At 52.2% G+C, this 18,580-nt stretch overlaps 1 protein-coding gene across 1 annotated transcript in view; it reads left to right on the top strand.

Moving 5' to 3' along the window:
- The first annotated feature begins 8,454 nt into the window (after positions 1-8,454).
- Positions 8,455-18,580, top strand: part of RUNX3 (RUNX family transcription factor 3) — a 60,963-nt gene continuing 50,837 nt past the window's right edge. The window contains exon 1 of the mRNA XM_033115963.1: positions 8,455-8,922. Within this exon, the coding sequence (XP_032971854.1) occupies positions 8,865-8,922 (58 nt within the window). The 5' untranslated portion in view covers positions 8,455-8,864. The remainder of the gene's footprint in view (positions 8,923-18,580) is intronic.

The following is an 18,580-nucleotide window of genomic DNA, read 5'->3' as shown; positions in this document are numbered from 1 at the left end:
TGAGCGTGTATAACTTTGAGGGAAAAATAAGTACTAAAATAAAAATAAAAAGACAGGCAAAGCAGGCTTCTCTGGTGGAAGTGATGAAGGTGATGGAGTCACCCTCCCTCCATTCAGCCTACTCCTTGGCACCTCCCTCCTCAGTGGGTACTCTGAGGCCTCCCAGCGGTTCCAACAACACTGCTTAAAAACCAATGGCCAACACCCTGAAGCATGGATAAGGGTGACCCTGGGGACAAGTGGTGAGGGAGTGATTTTGTACCTCACCTACTATGCCAACCCATGGCTTCCCTGATGGCATGCAGACAGCTAAGGAGGGTTGAGTGAGGATACTGATGAAGATGCCTGTGAAATGAGGAACCCTTACCTTCATCAGAGCCAAGAGACACCCTAGAAATTACACACCCCATCTGAATAAACAGTTCCTCTAAAGGATGGGTTGGCCTGCGGATGTTCTCTGGCCTTGAGTGAGGTTTGCCCAGGGGGAGCGGCAAGAATTGTGGGAGAGTCGTCGTTCTCCTCATCACACCAATGAGAGGTGGGAGTTGATGGATACATACCTGGCTCCCTTGCCTCTGGGGGAGCAGTTCTGCGTGGTTCTCCACCCACTTCCTCAGTGGGGCCCTAGCGGGGTTGAGCTCCAGGTGCCCAGAGAGGTAAGCTGCTTGCTCCTGCATCTTATATGGGCTGTCTTCCCTTCCCTGTGTCACTGCCTCTTCTCCCTCACCCCTGCTTCCTGGGATCACCTCCCAAATAAACTGCTTACACCTTATTCCTTAGACTCAGGGTCTGTCTTTGGGGGAACCCAGACTAAGACAATGATCTCATCCCCTATCCCCTCCTTCACAGAGGAGGAAAATGACCCAGAGAGAGAAAAGAACTCATCTGACTTCACTCAGCAAGTTACCTGTAGAGCCTGGCATCATGAAGAGCCTCAGGCCACTAGTCATGTCATGCATGTCTTGGCCTTAGCTGCGTGGCCTAGGGCACGTTCCCATCCCTCTCTGAGCCTGTTGCTCCCGAGTTTCAGCTTTTGCCTGTAGCCTCACTGGCCAGGGCTCTCTCCTTACCCCAGGCAGACCTCTTCCTACAATGCTGCTCCTTATGTGCAGATCTCAAAGCATCCTAGTTTAAGTAAAAAAAAAAAAACGCACACATACACAGCGACAAAGCCACAGCCCCGCATGGCAGCTAATTCTCTAATTTTCTTGAGGGCTGCTGAAATTCCTGGGATGCTAGATCGGTGGCATACAAAACACCCCACCATTTCCCAACCACATAATGACACCCCCTTCCTTTTGCCTGGGTCAGCAAATTTGCTGGCCGGCACACCCCTGCAAACAGGGTCATTATGATTGAAAGAGAGCAAAAGAAAGGGAAGGAGCTAGAGAGAGGGGGAAACATTAAGACAAAATCATTTTTTAAAAATTACACCCCAATCCTGGCTTTTCCTGGGGCCCAGCCCCCTCAAGGAAAGCAGTGGGGCTGGGAGCAGGTGGGAGGTGGGGACTGAGGTGGCAGCTTCTAGCAAAGCTTCAGGAATTCTGGTAGATGAGGTTCAAACCCTGACTCCACCACTTCCTAGCTCTGCAATCTCAGGCGAGTCCCTTTTCCTCTCGGAGCCTCAGTTTTCCTCTTCAGTAAAATGGGAGGTAGGAGAATGATAGCACACACACATTTGTTGGGAGAATTAGCTGACTTCTGGAAGCCCAGAGGTCCAGTGAGTGTTCAGGCCAGAGGCCCTGGTCCGACAGCCCCTGTCAGGAATCCTATCCTCACCTTTTGTGATCTAGGTTACTTTGAGCAAATGCATCTGTTTCCCCGAGTCTTTGTTTCCTCAACTGTAAAGTGAGACTAAATAATGATAAAATGAACTGTCTGGGTTCAAATCCTGCCCCATCCCATCTGAGCTGATCTTGGGCAAGTCACTTAACCTCAGGGTCTCAGTCTCTTTATCTGTGAAAATATCAGATTATTGTGAGAATACAGTGAGTTAATTTATCAGAGATTCTTGGAAGAGTGTCTGGCACATGGCAAGTGCTTTGTGCGGGCGAGTTTATGATCCTCGTTATGGTTGTTATTATTATTAGGTTTGTGGGAAGAATGCACTGAGAGGAAATGGGGGTGCTGGGGCACCAGCCTGGCCCCAGACAAGTGCTGCCTGAATGGAAGGGAAGGAGCCCTGGGTCAGAGTCAGGAGCAAGTCCTGTGGGAAGCCCTCCCCGCCCTGCCAGGCCTGTGGGTGGGGGCAGCCTTCCTGGCCAGCCCCCCCGCCCCACCCCATGAGGAGTGCTCGCCTCCACCAGGTTTGTGGTCACACAAAGCTGGTCCCTCAGCAGGTCTAAGCCCCTGGCAGAACTCTTTGATGCTAAAGATAGATTATGCCACAGAAAGAACCAGAGAAAGATCATTTTATGAGCCCAAAGGAGCTGTAGCTTGGGGTTTTCTTTCTTCCTCAGAGGGGCCTGGGATTCTGAGGGAGGGAACATCTTATGGCAAGACTTTCCAGGTCTGAAAGGAACACAAGAGAGGCCTCTGGGCTGACCAGCATCTCAGGAAGGACGAACTGGGGCCAGGGTGACCTCTCCAGTGCCCCATCCTACAGCCTGGGACCCAGGGTCAGGGGGCCCTTGGCTGAAGTTGGCCTTCCAGGAGCCGAGCAATCTGCTGGGTGGGGCACCAAGGACCCTGGGGCAGCTGTGAGTCAGCCACACGGCCCCTCCCACTGCCCAGCTCTGCCCTCCTCCATTCCCCCCACACAAACCACCCCTCACACTGCCACCCGGGGCTCTCCGTCTGTTAACAACCAAACAGCCTGTGCTCTTCTTCCAAGTTGGCTAACCCCCCTCAGCGGCTCCAGTGCTCCTCTGCCTTTTTAACAGAAGACTTAAGGCTAAGCCCATATTTGGGGTTATATATCCACACCCGAATGTGCACTAATGGTGGAATTTCAGGCAGGAGGAAAGGTCATGGGTGGAGCTATTGGGGTCCCTGGTGAGGCAGATGCGGTGGGTAAAACTGTCATCAGATTGTCCTCAGTGCCACTAAGATACATGATGATGTAGCTACACTAGAATAGCAGAGAGGCCTGCAAAGCAGGGTCCTGGAGAAGGAGGCTGAGGCAGGAAGGTAGAGTAAGAGAGGGGAGGGGTTTGTTTCTGAAGGGGGCACCATGAGCAGTTCTTAAAACAAACAACAGGAAAGAGAGAGGCTGGGGGTGCTAGGGGTGGGGAGGGAGAGGAGCCCAGAGAGCAGGTGAAGGACAGGCTGGGTTTGAATCCTGCTTCCTCCACCTGCACACTGGGCGACCTTGGCCAAGTCTCTTCACCTCTCTGGCTATCCCCAGGAAACTGGCAGGAAGACCACTTAGCATGGTTGGCTGTCCTGGGAGCCCACCACTGGAGATACTGTGTGTAAAGCTCTAAGCACGTGCACCTCACGTTGTAGGTCCTTAGCTAATGATCCCTTGGCTTGGCTTTGAGTGGGCTATGTGGCCGGCTGGCCTCATCCTCTGCCCTGAGCTCCAATAGAGCAGGGGGTGGAGAGACAGGAGAAGGGGGAATCTTGATGTCTCTTTGCTGGGCCTGAGGTGGAGCCCCCTGGTCAGCCTGCAGCAGGTATCAAATATCGCTCCAGCACCTTACTTGGGCCCAGCACTGTGATTTGTTGGTAGAAATCCAGAATTTGAACTCCAAGACCAGTGCCCACCTCAGATCTGCTCCCCATTTGGTCCAAGCTGACTTCACCGGACTCCTGGAGCTAGAATTGAGGGTCAATCCCGGGGATTGGTCTTTTCGTCATCTGAAAGGTGAAGAGCCACACCCGTCCCATAGGTTGTTGGGAGGGCCCCGTGGGTTGGGGATGTACCGTCTTTGTGTACTCTAAAGTTCATAGATAGACCCTGCAGCAGTGCTCATGACTGGTGACTTAATTCCCCAATCCCAGTAACCCAAGGTTATGGTGAAAATGCCAGGTCTGCCCACAGGTTAAGAAAACGCATTTCATCAGCCTTCACAGTAGGTGCTTTCTTAACTGACCCCCATGGAACCGGCTCAGGAGGCTCCCTGGCACCCACCTCTGGTATAACATGCCAATTGATGCCGTTGGAGAGCAGGTCCCTCACTGGGATCCACGCCTTCTGCTCCCACCAGCTCCCCGAGCTGTCAACTTGCCAAACATTATTGGGGTTCGTTTTCAAACCTGTTTATGCCCATTTGGTTTTCATGGTTACAGAACTTCTTTGGATATTATGCCAGTCCGGGGCCAGTTTGCCCTCAGATCCATTCTACCTCTCCCCTCTTTTGGTTCTATAATTCAAGGATCTGATTCCACAAAGTCAGCTGGTCCCAGCTCCATTCCACCAATGGGAAGCATTGGAAGGAGACTGAAGGATGGGAAGAAGACAGAAGCCTCTTTATTCTCTGTCTTAGGAGCATCTCCACAGTGGATGAGTCTCCTCTGTGTCTCCAGCAAATGCTCGATTCGTCTACCATGAACCTGCTTCCACTGGGAGGCCCTGGCTACACCATTTCTCTCTGTGTCCCTCTTGCCAAAGGATGGCAGTAGCTCCCTGCCGTGGCTGATCTTGGTCCTCTCACCATCTTTATTTGGCTTCTCAGCATTCCATCACCTACGTGGCCTATAATCCCTGACTTAACGTCCCTCAGTTCCCAATACTCAAAGTGACTTCTCTTTTCCTGATTGGACCCTCCCGGATGTTGATGTTATGTTATCAATGATATGATGCAAAACCAGGGTGGCTGTTTCTGTGAAAACTAGGTTGGAAAACTAGTAGTTGGAAAACTAGGTTGGAAACTGGTAGTTTCTATGAAAACTACCTTGGAAAGACTCAGTAAAGGTAAATTGCTAAAAAAATAAATTGAATTAATTACGGGTGTAACATTGTAAAAGATTGAGGGAAATAGTAAAATCCAGATGCTACAGGACGCTAATTGCTTCATAAGCATCTTTACATTCATGTTCCACTTGGAAGAAGCCAAAACTGAAAACTGTAGGAGATGCCATCTGGGTTGGCTTAAGTCAGACGAATTAGAGGAAGGCCATTTAAGACACATTGGTAAGTTTATAAAGTTAAAATAAAAAATTTAAGGAAACTAAATACTATATTTTATGATTCCCTTTTCAACCAAATGTTTTGATTAACCTGATCTAATTGGTTCAGAGTCTCCTATGGCATCAGATTATTATTATTTTTTTTTGAATGGAGGACAAGAAGAGAGCCAACTGCCCACTGTACGCCAAGAGAATGCTCAGTCAGAAGTTGAAGGGAAGGGAGACTCCGGGAACTGGGCACCTCCAGTGCCAGGCAAACTCACAATATTTCCTCATTTAATCCTCTTTGCAATTTTGGGAGGTGGATATTGCAATTGGTCCCATCTCACAGGCTCTGTCAGAAGCAGGCTCAGAAGAATAAAGCCTCTTGCCCACGATCTCACAGCTCATAAGGACAAAAGTCAGGCTTCAGGAATGTTCTTTCTGCTTCCCAAGGCAGCTTCCCGGGGTTTATTCAAAGTCTGGCACATGCTTCTTGGGGGGCATGTGGAGATGATAAGCCTCTTGAGGGAAGGATGAAACCTGGCACCTAGTGTGTGTTTGCTACATTGCCTCAGGAAAGCATTAAACCACCAGTAGGCCCAAGAGATGCACTCCTGGGCCCAACATAGCCTCCTGGGTCCCCATCAGTTCCTGGGCCTGGATTTAGCTTCCCAGGGAGGGAGAGTCCCTCCGGGTGACCAAGTTATAGGTGCTATGGGGGGCCCACTCTTACATGTGGAAAAAAACAGCAAAGTGCGTAGGGTGGTATGTTAGAAACTGGAGGTGGTGTTGGTAAAGTGGAAAGAACTCCTGGGCTGGGAAGCAGGGCCTGGGTTCCACTGACTCACTAGGTGAGCTTGGGTGAGTCTCTGCCTTTCTGGGGGCCTCAGTTTCCGCTTCTATTAAAGGGGGTCTTCCTAGTTGGGTCCTGCTCTGATCTAGTGCACAACATGGCAGACTTCAAACGTTCTGAATTTAACCAGGAGGTGGAGGCCCTTTGGCAAGCTCCATCTGTGCCGCTGAGCCCAAGGCCCTGCCCAGGCTGGGCCAGCAGAAGAATTTACATCAGGACAGTCTGTCCTCCTATGTGCTGTGATGGTTCCTTACCTGCGATTACTCATAACAGAGCCCAAATTACGCCACCAAGACTCAAGCAAGGAAACCAACGTTTACGGTGCCCTCATTCAGTTGCCTGTCTCTCTGAGAAATGTGTTATCCTCATTTTACGTGACAAGAAACTGAGGCCCAGAGAAAGGAAGTGACTTGCCCCATGGTCTTGCAGCTGGGATTCAGCAGAGCTGGGACTGGAATTTAGAAATCTGACTCTAGAGCCCTGTGGCTTTCACCATAAACCTGCTTCCTCCCTGGGAAAATTAGAACACCACCACCACCACCACCACCAACTCAGCATATAGGGACAGAAGACTGAGTTTTCCTGGGGCTCCAGATGAGACATAGAAAGTGAGTGTCCAAGGGTTTCCTGCTCCCAGGTGACCCAGTGTGGCTCTGGGCAGAAACAAGTCTCGGTGGGACCTTGGACACGCCCTTTCTCCTCCCAGACACCCCTCCTGCTCTGTTAGCCTACAAAGACCACAGTGAAGCTGAGGCTGGTGCTGAGGACCGCACCCAAACGTGGGCTCCCTGGAGAGGCCAGGGGGACAGGGCCCAGGCTGCAGGGGGCTCTCCGAAGTCCCAGGACTTAGCATGAAGGCACCAAAGTGTGGACATTACGCCACAGACATAAGAAATATTTCTGACAAAAGAGTTACTTTGATAGAGTAAATTATAGGGGTTCAAGCCCTATGTGGTCATGGCTGAGGCTGGGGCTGGTAAGTCAGAGGCTAGTGTTCTAACCCCACTCAGAGTGCTATGGCCAAACTGACTTCAACATCCTGGGCCTCAATAGTCTGGCCTGTGAAATGGGAGAATAGAGCTTGCAAGGAAATAGTAAAAGCCACCACCTTCCCTCCACGCCTGACCTACTGTGTTCTCCGAAAATAAGACCTAGCTGGACAATCAGCTCTAACACGTCTTTTGGAGCAAAAATTAATACAAGACCCAGTATTATATTAATACTATATTATTTATATTATATTATATGCATTATATTATATTATATTATATAAGACCCGGTATTATATTCATATTATATTATTTATATTATATTATATTATATGTATTATATTATATTATATTATATAAGACCCAGTCTTATTTTACTACAGGACCACATCTTATATTAATTTTTGCTCCAAAAGACGCACTGGAGCTGGCTAGGTCTGGCTATTGTCTGGCTAGGTCTTATTTTCGGGGAAACACGGTAGCTTCTGGGAACCCAGAAGTGTAGGGTTGAATCGTCTTCTGTGTCCTTTCTGATTTTGAGTCCCTCTGAGCTTCAAACCCTCTGGGACACGAAGGATTCCAAAAGGGGCTGATGAAGGGCACTGAGGGGGTGCAGCATGAGCAAAGGCACGGAGGAAGGAAGGCCCAGGCACATTAGGCCGCAGCAGAGAACCCAAAGGGGATGCATAGGTGAGCAAAATGAGCCAAAGGCCTTGAATGACAAGCTCGGGCCTCAGAACCCAAGCGCTGCCGAGGGCAGTGACGCCCGCTTTCACAGGAAGGCCTTTCTCGGTGGGCAGGCCGCGGCGAGGCATGAGCGTTGGTAATGCGGCTTCATGTGTTTCCTATTTGTACTTAATCCCAACTCCCATAAAATCCTCCTGAAGTGCCACCCAGCCACACATGTGGACGCCTCTCTCTAGCAACAGTAGTGGTGGACAATGATGGTGGCAGCTGCAGCCCAGGGGCAGGGGGCATGGAGGGGAGCCCTCCGCCCGCTGGTTGATCCAGGCTGCCGGTGCCCGGTGAGGGCCCAGCAGGGCTCCCAGCCCGCCCAGGCCAAAGCTGGCCTTAATTAAAAAGGAGTCTCCCACAGGATCCAAACCACCGCCCTAGCCGCCCCACTCCCACTACTTTCAGTTCTGCTTCTGGGCCGCGTGCTAAGGCCAGCCCCACAAATAAAAGCCATCACTTTTTTCTCTCTCTTTCTCTTTCTTTCTTTCTCTCTCTCTTTTTTTTTTTCCAAAAAGAGAGAGAGGCAGCCACAAGATCTTCTAAGAGGCCGTGACATCACAACCCAGGTGACCACAGCCCAGCCAATGGGCCAAGGCCGCGAGCTGGCTTCTTGCATCCTGTGAGCTGAGGTTGGGTTGACACTGCGAAGGCCTGGTCCCTCAACCACAGAACCACAAGGCCAGGCCCTCAGCTGCCTTCAGGGCCCTTCGCGGGAGCTGGTTGGCTCCCGGTCCTCCCCACCCCCGGGCCGCCCTCGCACCCACTGGAGCCTGGGCTCTGTCGGGGGGTGAGCCTCATTCATTCATTCCCCCGTGTCGCTGATGCTGGCCTGGCTTTGCTCTCACTGCCCTGTGAGCTCCTCCGCCCTGGCTGCTGAAGGCCCCTTCCCGCCATCTAATGATACACTCTGCATACGCTTCTGTTGAAAATTTGTGGCTAGACATTCCTGTGGGACCAGGAATCCAAATTCTTGGGTACAAACAGAAACTTACTTTCCTTGGGGATTTTTTTCTCTCTCGCTCACACACACTCTCGCGTTCTTTCCTTTTTTCTTTTTCGTAGCAGTAGGGGGGGAAAAGAGACAAAACAAAACAAACAACAAAAAAAAGCAACAGCACCCCCCCCCCTTTATTTTCAAAAAGTAGCTAGGAAAAAATAAAACAACAGCCAACCAAGTCAATCCCAACCCACTCCTGTGAAGGGCCGAGTTCTCGCCTTCCTCAGAGCGGGGCATGGCATCAAACAGCATCTTCGATTCCTTCCCGACCTACACGCCAACCTTCATCCGCGGTGAGTAACTACTGCCCAGGGCCCTGGGCAGGCCCTTTTGGGTGGGGAACTGTGGTCCTTCCACCGACTGTCCTAGCTGCCTTCAAGTACATAGCCTATCTACCTAAATGCGCTGGCCTTTGAAAGCCTGAGGTGGGAAGAGGGACTGGTGGCCTCCGTGGTCTCCTGGAGTGGACATCTTTGTGGGACTTTAATCCTCAGCTGGTGGGGACAGTTAGTGATAGGGGCAATGGATACCGCAAGACCTCAAGACCTCAAAGGGCAGGCCTTGGAGGGTCCTGGGGTGGAGAGGATTTGGGGGTGTTCCGGTGACCCGCGGCTTCCTGCCTCACTTAACGGGGCTCCTGGGTCCTGCAGCCTCAGCCCCTGGCTCACCTGGAGAGCTTGGGCCCTCCACTTGGGCTCAGGCAGACACAGACTCAAGAAGACACTTAGTATTCCCAGAGCCAGGCCAGCTTCTGAAAGCCGTGGAGCAGGCAGGGAGCAGGAGGGGGCAAGGCTACCTCTTCCTGAGACCCTCCTGAGGACTTTCTCCCATGTTCTCTGAATGATCCTGGGGTACGGGACGCATTGAGAGGAGAAGGAGGCTCCAAGCTTTTGGTGAGAACTTGTGCAGCCCTGGGGGGCACTGAAACTGGATCAGCGTGAGGGGAATAGGCCTTGGAAGGTCCGCGAATGTGGTTGCAGGGGGTAACAGAGTTTCTGGGCAGCAGCCTTTGCCTTTATTCATAGCTCAGAGGGACCCAGAAGTCTGGGCTGAGTCCCTCAACAAGGATAGGGGCCCGGGATCCCCCACTTGAAACCTGTGATTGAGGCTGGTACTGACAGGGAGACTTTCCCTGCCTCTTTCTGGCCCGTGGGGGGGGGGGCCGATGTGCCATGGCCTCAGACAACCCCCTGCTGTCTTCCTTTCCTCTTTCCTCGCAGGTGGGCTGAGGCATCTGAGATTGGGGGTCAAGAGTCCCTGAGCTTGAGTCCCAGCTCAAGTGCTACCTTGCTGAGCTGCCTTAGCCAAGTTACTTAACCTCTCTGTGCCCCAAACAGAGGCCCCTCTGGCTATAACATGCTGATGGTCTGAGGCTGAGAATGGGCTATGTATGAGGGCAGTGCCTCTGGGTTGGACACAGGGACCAGTTCTCCTCCAGAACAGAGGGGCTGAGAACTCCAGGGTTTGGGGGGTTGGTGCTACCATTACTCAGCTGAGGTGGCCAGCTGAGATGCAGGAGTCAGTCTGACTGTCCATGTGCCTTCCTGCCTGTCTGCCTGTCCCACTGCTAACTAACAGTCCTTGGGTGGCTGTGTTTCTGGGCAGGGACCAAGGCACATTTGGGTGCTTACTGTCCAAAGGCTTCTGCAAAAGCTTGCCTAACAGCAAGACTGTTCCTCCTCCCTGGAGAGAAGCTGAGGCAGGCCTTGCGGCTGCAGATGGGGACTGAATGGGGGAGAGAAGGGGCCTGCTGTGCCTGTGGCAGGGGCACTCCCACTAAACCTGGCTGTGGCTGGTGACAGCAGCAGCCCCGGTCCAGGAGCTGAAAGCCATAGGCTCTTTCCTTCAAGCTGCTCCTAGTATAATGCTGTTCCCTTTGTAGTCCTCAGAGCTAATTAAAGGCAGTTCTGTGGCAAGAAAATAAGAGTTTATAAAAACCATTTGCTGGGTCTTTGTAATCTGTGTTTCTCCCTCCATGAGCAAGATGGAGAAATGTAGCGTTTAAAACAAAGGAACATTGGGAGATGGGATGAAAGGGCTGGCCCACCTAGGATAGGCTCCTGACTCCATGGAGCCCAGGAAATGACAGACAGCAACCCCAGAGGGAGAGGGTGAGGACAGCCAGAGGATTTTGTCCCCGTGTGTGCCCAGAGACAGGAGGCCGTTGGGTAGAGCAGGCTGAGCCCTGGAGGACAGGGACACAGATATGCCTTGTAAGGCAGGGTGTGTGGGGAGGCCTGGGGTATGGGCTCTGAGGCTTTCCCTGCAATTCCACCCTGTTGGCACCCTCTCTCTTGCCCAGTTCTATTTCCCGTGTTCTGCTTACTATTCACTTCAGGGGATCTGTCTCCCAGATTCTGTCCCTGGAGGCTCACAAGACTGCAGCTGCCCATTTTGTCCCCACAGAGATCCAAGTTCTGAGTCCTCCAGTGCTCGGCTCCACGCTGCCCCACGCAGGGTCCTTAACCTGTTCTGGGCCACGGACCTTTCAGGAGTCTCAGGAAGTCTACAGACTCCTCAGAATTACATTCTTATGTCCATAAAACAAAATTCGTAGGATTACAGAGGGCACCAAGTCTTTGGAAATACAGTTAGCAAACTGTAAAAAAGCAAGCTTCTGAGACTGTGACCATGTGCCTCTTCGGTAACACACTGAGTGAAAAGATCTTATAGCGGCTCCAGCAACAGCTGTGATGCAGTAGTGATGGGTGATGAATACAAACGGTATTTCAAGATCATCTGTGACAACCAAATGAGACCGGAGAATATCTGTGATTTCCACTGTGACAAAATCACTGGGGAAAAAGTTGCTAAATTTCATTTAGAGGTCAGTGAAAGGAAAGATTGTTTGTTTCCTACCCAAGTTCATGGGCCTCCTGAATTCTATACAAGCAGGAACCCCAGTCTCCTGTCCTTGTCCCTCATCAGGAGGTGATGGAGCCAGCAGGTCTGGGACATCACCACCCCTAGAGAGCTTTTAAACACCTGGATTCCCAATTTCTATGTCAGACTGTGTGAGAATCTCTTGGGATCAGGCGTGGGCATATGTGGTTTTGAAAATCCCATGTGATGCACAACCTGGTCAGGTTTGGAGCCCAGTACTCTGCCTGGCTCTGCCACCCATGTGCTGTGTGACTCCATCTGAGTCACTTGGCATCTCTGGGCGGCCATCCTCTCATAGGTAAAAGGGGAGGAATGAGTTGGGTTTGATGTTCCTTGATGTGGCCCAGCCCCTAGGCCCACCCCCTGGACTCCTTGAAGAGTGTGACTTCTTATAACATCCAACAACTGCCCCCACCCCCAACCCTCCTCTGGTTTCTCTGACTTAGGAGAGTAGGGGGCATTCCTTTTGAGCCAAGGGCCAGAACTCCTCTCAGTTCAGTGTAGAGAAGAGGTTTGGGAAGAGAGTGGAGAGGCATGTGACCCCACCCTGCAGGAGAGGATGAGGAGGAAACAAGCACAGAGCAATACTTAACCTCAAGAGCAGCAGAATGATAGCAGAATTCCAGACACTAAGATAGAAGGTGTGAAAGGGATCTCCTGGGGCCCTCAGCACTTCTCCATCCTCCTCCCATCTCCGTTCCGGGGACTCTCCCAGGCAGGACAAGGGTATCTATTTCTCTCTTTGACAAATACGGAAGCTGAGACCTAATGGCTGTGACTCGGACATACTGCGTGACTATGGGCAAGTCCCTTCCTCTCTCTGGGCCTTGGTTTCCCCATCTGACAAACATAAGCCATGGCTTTAAGATTGCTGAGGGTCAGTCCGCAGCGCCGTTGAAGGCCAGCACCTTTATTCTAAAGCCCCACGTGTACCCCGAGGCATGCCCATGGCAGGTCCCCCTCACAGCACCCCTAAACTGCACCCCCACAGACAAAAGTGCTCCCCCCCAGGACAGTACCCCTCCAGGGAGGGAACCAGAGAAAATGGCCCTCAACTGCCACATGCAGGATTTAGGAGACCCTGGACAGGCAAAGGTTTTCATTTATTCAGTAATTCCACAAAAGCTTATCAAGAAGTAGAATATTGAGAGTCAAGCTTGGGCTCTGGAATCAGACTCTCTGGGTTCAAGTCCTGACACTGCCCTTCACTAGCTGTGTAGCCTGGGGCAAGTCACTTCACCTCTCTGTGCCTCTCTTTCTCCATTGTAAAATAGGGTGATTACACCAACCTCATGGGGCTCTGGAGAGAATTAAATGAGCAAGCTGCTTGGCACAGAGTAAGTGCTCAATAAATGTTTCCATTCTTTTCATTACTGGCCTTGTGCTGGGGGCTCAGGTACAAGGGTGACTGACTGGGTCAGGCTGTCTGCCCTTAAAGAGCTCATGGGCTGGTGTGGAAATGTGGAAATGGGTAAACTGAAAACTGTCCTGGGGTATAATACATATTATAGTGGGAGAAGAGTGGGCCCTGGATGTCAACGAGGGGTATGGGCCCGCCTCAGGGCAGAGAGAAAAATCCCCTGGAGAAGTGACACTCAGCTGAGTCTTGCAGGATGAGGAGGTGACAGTGGGAGAGAGGACGTCCCAGGCAGAGGGAATGGCCTGGGCAAAGGTGTGGAGGCAGAAAAGAACTGGATGATTCTGGGTGCCCCTGGGGATGCCTGGAGGGTGTGGTGCAGGGTGGGAGTGCTGGCAGGTGACTAGGACGGGCTCGACCGTCTGGCACGTTTCTCTTAGCAGTGGTTCGGTAGTTGGCTGGCAGTTCCTCTCCGGAAGACAACTAAGAGAAATGGAAAATGGCCTCTCAGGTATGAGGCAGGCTATGTGGAAGCAGGAGGTCGACAACATGGCCCTGGGCTGGTCTAGCTGCGATGGTTTGACTCAGAGGTTACCGGACAGGAAGCAAGCTGCCCAGACCAGAGAGGTCAGTCACTGCATCCTTTCCGGAACTCTGGGCAGTGACTGGCAGCTGGGGACTTCTCCAGGTTTTAGCACTGAAAGCCTCACACCCCAGGTACCCCAGGACGGTTGGTCACTCGGAGTGGTGTGCCCATGGCAGCTTCCCCTCCCCTGGGAGATGAACGGACTGACCGCCAGCCATCCCGCGCCCACCATGGCGCTCGCCTGGCGCCACCTCTGCCGGGCTCCTTTGATGGCAGCTCCTGAGGCCGCCCTGCACACACCCGTCTCCCCAGACCACCCTGCCTGTCCAAAGTGCCCCCCAGGCTGGAAGGGCATTCCTGGGAGCCCCCCACCAGCCACAGGGTCTGGGCGGGCGGGAGACGGCCCCACACAGTGGGACTGTGTGTCCAGGCCTCACCGCGCCCACCACGGCCGGCGGCCCCACTGGTCACATAGAGGGCCCATTGACAACGAACGAGGGCTTGAGGTGGCTGCATCAAAGCTGAGGCTTGCTCAGTCACCTCAGGGGGCAGGGAAGTTTACGGAGGGGAGGGGGGCCGGACATGGATGCCCCTGAGCAAGTGGGCCTGAAAACCTGACCTTCCAGAAGGCTCTGAGAGGCAGCGAGACAGCGGCGTCCCCTGACCCCAGCCTCGCCTCTGAGTCAGTACAGACTCCTCCACAGGTGGGGTGACGAGACCTGGGCTCAGGGTTCCGGGGAGCAGCCCGAACACCAGCTCTGCTCCTGTCTCCTGGGGACCCCTCATCTACAGACCCTTCCTCAAATCCACTGCCCAGAGTGGCTGGGGAGTCTCACCCAATCTTCAAGACTGAACTCAACACCCCCTCTGCCGGGAGTCTCCCCAGGACCACCTGCAGCCACCAGGGAGCCCTGGCCTCCTCTGAGCTTCCAGTCCCAGGGCCAGCCTGGGACTCAGCCAGTCGTTCCCACCTGAGTGCCGAGTCCCTGCCTTCCTTGGCGGAAGTAAAGAGGAGGAAGGGAGGGCTTTAGCTTTCGGTGGATTTGGAGCCCAGGCCTCCAAATGACTGGCCTTGAAGTAGCGCACCTCCTGGAGGAAGCACTGGGACACAGCAGGGGTTAGGAACTGTGGGCCAGGGGCTGGGAGTGAGACTCTGTCCTTCCGTGAGAGGGCATGTGAACCAGGAACAGTGAGCAAATTCAGGAGGGGTCCTGAGACCCAAACAGGGGTATGGTCTTGTGTAAGATGGAATTCAGCAGCAGGAAAACTGACTTTTCTCAGCTACCCAGGAACTAGCCATCGCCTTCACATAGTTGAGGAGTCAGACAGACCAGGTTTGAGCTGTTTAGTGCCTGGGTGGCCCAACATGTTAATTCACCTCTTTGAGTCTGTTTCCTCCTCTGTAAGCTGGGGCTAGGAGCACTGGCCTTACAGTGACTGCCCAGAGAGAATGTAACCTGTCCTGAACCCTGTGCACAATACCTGGTAGGTAGTGAGCGCTCACTCAGCACAGTTGGCCTCCGTGGGCCCCTCCACCACGCCTCCAGTTCAATCATTTGCCACTTGGCAGTTGTTCTCTCATCTCAAACCCCCATCCTTGTTCTCTCTCCAACACTGACCCCCTGGTTTTCCCAGTATTGGAGAGGGATGGGCACAGGGGAAACTGTAGACAGACTGTCAGGCCCTTGTCAATAGCTCCTGGAGATGGTGGTGAAGACGTGGGTACTCTTGGGAAAAGAGGCAACATGAAATGCCTTTATGAGCCCCGAGGACCCACTACTTCCTCACTGTGTGACTTCAGATGGAGTGATTCCCCTCTCTGAGCTCAGTTTTCTCATCTGTTAAATAGGGAGAACAAACAGTAGCCACATGAAGCTTTGCTGGGTGGATTTAATGAGATAATGTACATTATGTGCTTACTACAGAGCCTGGCACAGAGACAAGTCCTCTATAAATGCTAGAAATAATTACTATATAATGTTCTCCTTCCTCTTGGACAAAAGAGTTTCTCTGACTCTGAGCAGGATAGGGAAGGTGAGAAATCCACCCCTCCCCTCTCAAGGCCCAGCCCCATCTGGGGAGCGTTCCTGGGACCTTCTTCTCTCCTCCAGGCCTCAGGAGCACCCTGCCCCTGTCCTCACATACCCCTTACCTCCCACTTGTTGGGACGGCCATCCCTGGGAGCAGGTGGGGCTCACAGGAGCTGCTCAGCGTTTCTTGCTAAGTGGATGGAGGAAAGAAAGGATGAATGGATGGATGGATGGATGGATGAATGAATGAATGAATGAAAGAATGAATGAATGAACCAACGACTGACCAGCCCCAGAGGTTTCCAGCTTCTCCCCTCACTTCCCCCTTCGCCATCTGACTTGTTCTTTGAAACGCTTGCTGGTGAGAGCCTGAGCTCTTGTGTCCAATCGGCACAGCAGCGTGAAGGTTTAGGTTCCTCTTTGGGGTTTTCTTTTGCGTCTGGGAAAAGTGTTTTTGGCAAAAGGTTCAGACTTACGTGTGGGCGGAAAGGGCGGATGCCATAACTTATGATTTCCAGAGGTGACCAGTCAGCCCTCCTCAAAACATCCTTCACTGTGAGACATGGTGACAAATACCACTGTGAGCCCTCAGCCCCTTTGGGGTGACACATTGCCCAGCTGGGTTTTTTTTTAAATGCAGGGTCTTCTAATCATGTGCATTTCAGTGTCTGTAAATCCACCTGATCTGCTCACCTTTGTTAAGAGGAGAAAAGAGGCTGGGTGTAGAGCAAGCAGAAGGTATTAAGAGAAGGAAAACATGGGGCGCCCAAATGGAAAAGAGGGTGAAGTGAAAAAGGGGAAAGGAGGGTCATGCCTCTGCCCCAAACTCAACTCACTGGGGTGCCAGTGGCTGAGGACCCCACAGCCCCAGGAAGTGCCCTCCTCCCTGAGGATTCTCCTCCAGTCCTCCCTCAGGAACCTAAGTTCTGTCCTTGCCCCCGGGAGGAGGCAGAGGCAGGAGGCTAGACCTTCCCCCACATGGAGGAAGCAGGGGCTGGGCAGAGCTGTGCATTCAGCAGGTGCTCAGGAAATGCGTGTGGCCTGCGTTGTAGTCCCAATCTAGAGACAGTTTCCCTGGAAAAGGCTAGTCTCCCTGAATTCTCATATCCCCAGTGCCCAGCACTTGGGATGTGATGTGGGCCGGTTGGTGGTGCTGATCATTCAGTAGACGTTTATTGAGCACTGACTGCATGCCACGTACTGTTCTGGGCACGGGGGATTCAGGAGCAAACAAAACAGACAAAGATACAGGCCCTCCTAAAGCTGACATTCTAGTGATGTGTAGAAAGGGTTTGCCTCAGGAAAGCACCCCTGTGAGATAGGCCAGCACCCCTCTGGCTTGTGGCCTTCCTATCGATGTAGAATCTCGGTCTTCTGGAAGTTCTACAGATTCGCCCATTACCCCCGAAAACTCTCATCACAGCTCTGTGTGCCAGGCATCACTAACTCCACTGCAGAGAGGAATTAACAAACAGACTCAGAGTGATGGAGTGACCTTCTAAAACTGATAATTAAGTGGAGAAAAGGCAATGAGGAAGGGAGAAGAGAACCACATTTGTTGACGACTTACCAGACAGTGTGGTGGTTCCTTTGCAGTATCTCATTTCACTAAATCTCTACAAGAATCCATGGAGTAGGAGTTATTGTTGTTATCCCCATTTTACAGAGGCTCAGCAAAGGGAGGTAACTCAGGTCATGCAGCTAGTAACAGGCTAAGCCCAGAGTTATGCCAGGGTCTGTCTTACAGCAAAGCCAGCCCAACAAAACTCTCCCTTCTACCTGGCAGTCATCTCTTCTTCCTTAAGGCCCAGACTCACCGCCTCCAAGGAGTCCTCCCTGATTCCTCCAGGCATATGTGCCCTATCCTCCTGTATGCCACCAGAGCAGCTTCAGGCCCTCCTCAAATACTTCCAGAAGACTTCCCAGAAAGGGTAGAATCTGAAAGGGGTCCAGACTAGGTAGACTAGATAGACCTAGGAAGGACCATTGGTGGTCCAGGCAGAGCAAATTGCATAGCAGAGGTATGGAAGAAGGACCACATAGCGAGGGTTACTTAGATATGGGAGGGCTTGTGGGTCGTGTGGAGAGGTTGAGGGAGAAGAGGCTGGGGAGGAGGTAGGCCAGGCCTGGAGGCTGCGCATGGCCTTCAAAGCAGTGGGGGGTCCAGGCAGGATCCGAGCTGGGCAGTGATCTGGGGCAGGGCATCCCATGATGCAATGTGCCTCTCTCTGAAATAAGCCAGTGTAGACGTAACCCTTGAGCCTGTGTATGTGTGTGAACAGAGACCACAGGGGCCCTCCTGCACCCGCTCACAAGCCCTATTTTTATCACTCTCTAGACACACATCTGAGCAGCCGAAGCACACTTGTTCTCAGGCACAGAGTGCTCCATGGATGGGCACGTCTGTGGTCTGACCAGGACAAAAGTGGCAGGTCAGAGCTGTCAAAACGAGGTCTGTCCTGGGAAGAACCCCAGGACCAGGGCTGGTGACACAATTTGCAGGGCACAGTGCAAAAGGCAAATGCAGGGCCCCTTGTTCAAAAATCATTAAGAATTTAGGAAGGCAACTGCAGAATATTAAACTAAGCATGAGGCTCTTCTAAGAAAGGGACCCTGTGCACCTACACAGCTCGTGTGCCCAGGAAGCAGCCCTGCCTAGAACAGCCCTAGGCTGGAGGGGCCCTGGGCCTGAAAATAAACTTCTGCATGTCTTTCCTTCATTTGTCTTTATTTCTCTAACTTGTGCAGGTTTCCATTCTTCCTGATTCCACAGTAATAATAATAATAATAATAATAATAATAATAATAATAATAATAAAAAACCTCGGGCGAGATCATACCTTGAAGATCTTAGAAGCACCAGGAACATTAGGGACAACATGAATCCAGCAATATCCCCACCATCCCCACCCCACCTGCATTTTATGCCAGAGATCACCTGACAGACCTAGGAAATTTTTAAATAAACTCCATTATCTCAACACACAGAGAAAACTGCTATCATTCAGCACATTTCCTTCCAGATTATTTTCCCCTTTGCCTGGCTTTTGCCTGTGGAGGCTCTCTCCCCTCCGAGGGTGAGGCCATACAGAGAC

Source organism: Rhinolophus ferrumequinum, chromosome 9 (genome assembly GCF_004115265.2).
Source record: "Rhinolophus ferrumequinum isolate MPI-CBG mRhiFer1 chromosome 9, mRhiFer1_v1.p, whole genome shotgun sequence".
Classification (NCBI taxonomy): Eukaryota; Metazoa; Chordata; class Mammalia; order Chiroptera; family Rhinolophidae; genus Rhinolophus; species Rhinolophus ferrumequinum.
Note: the sequence above shows the minus strand (reverse complement) of the source record. Positions and strands in the feature narration are given on the sequence as shown.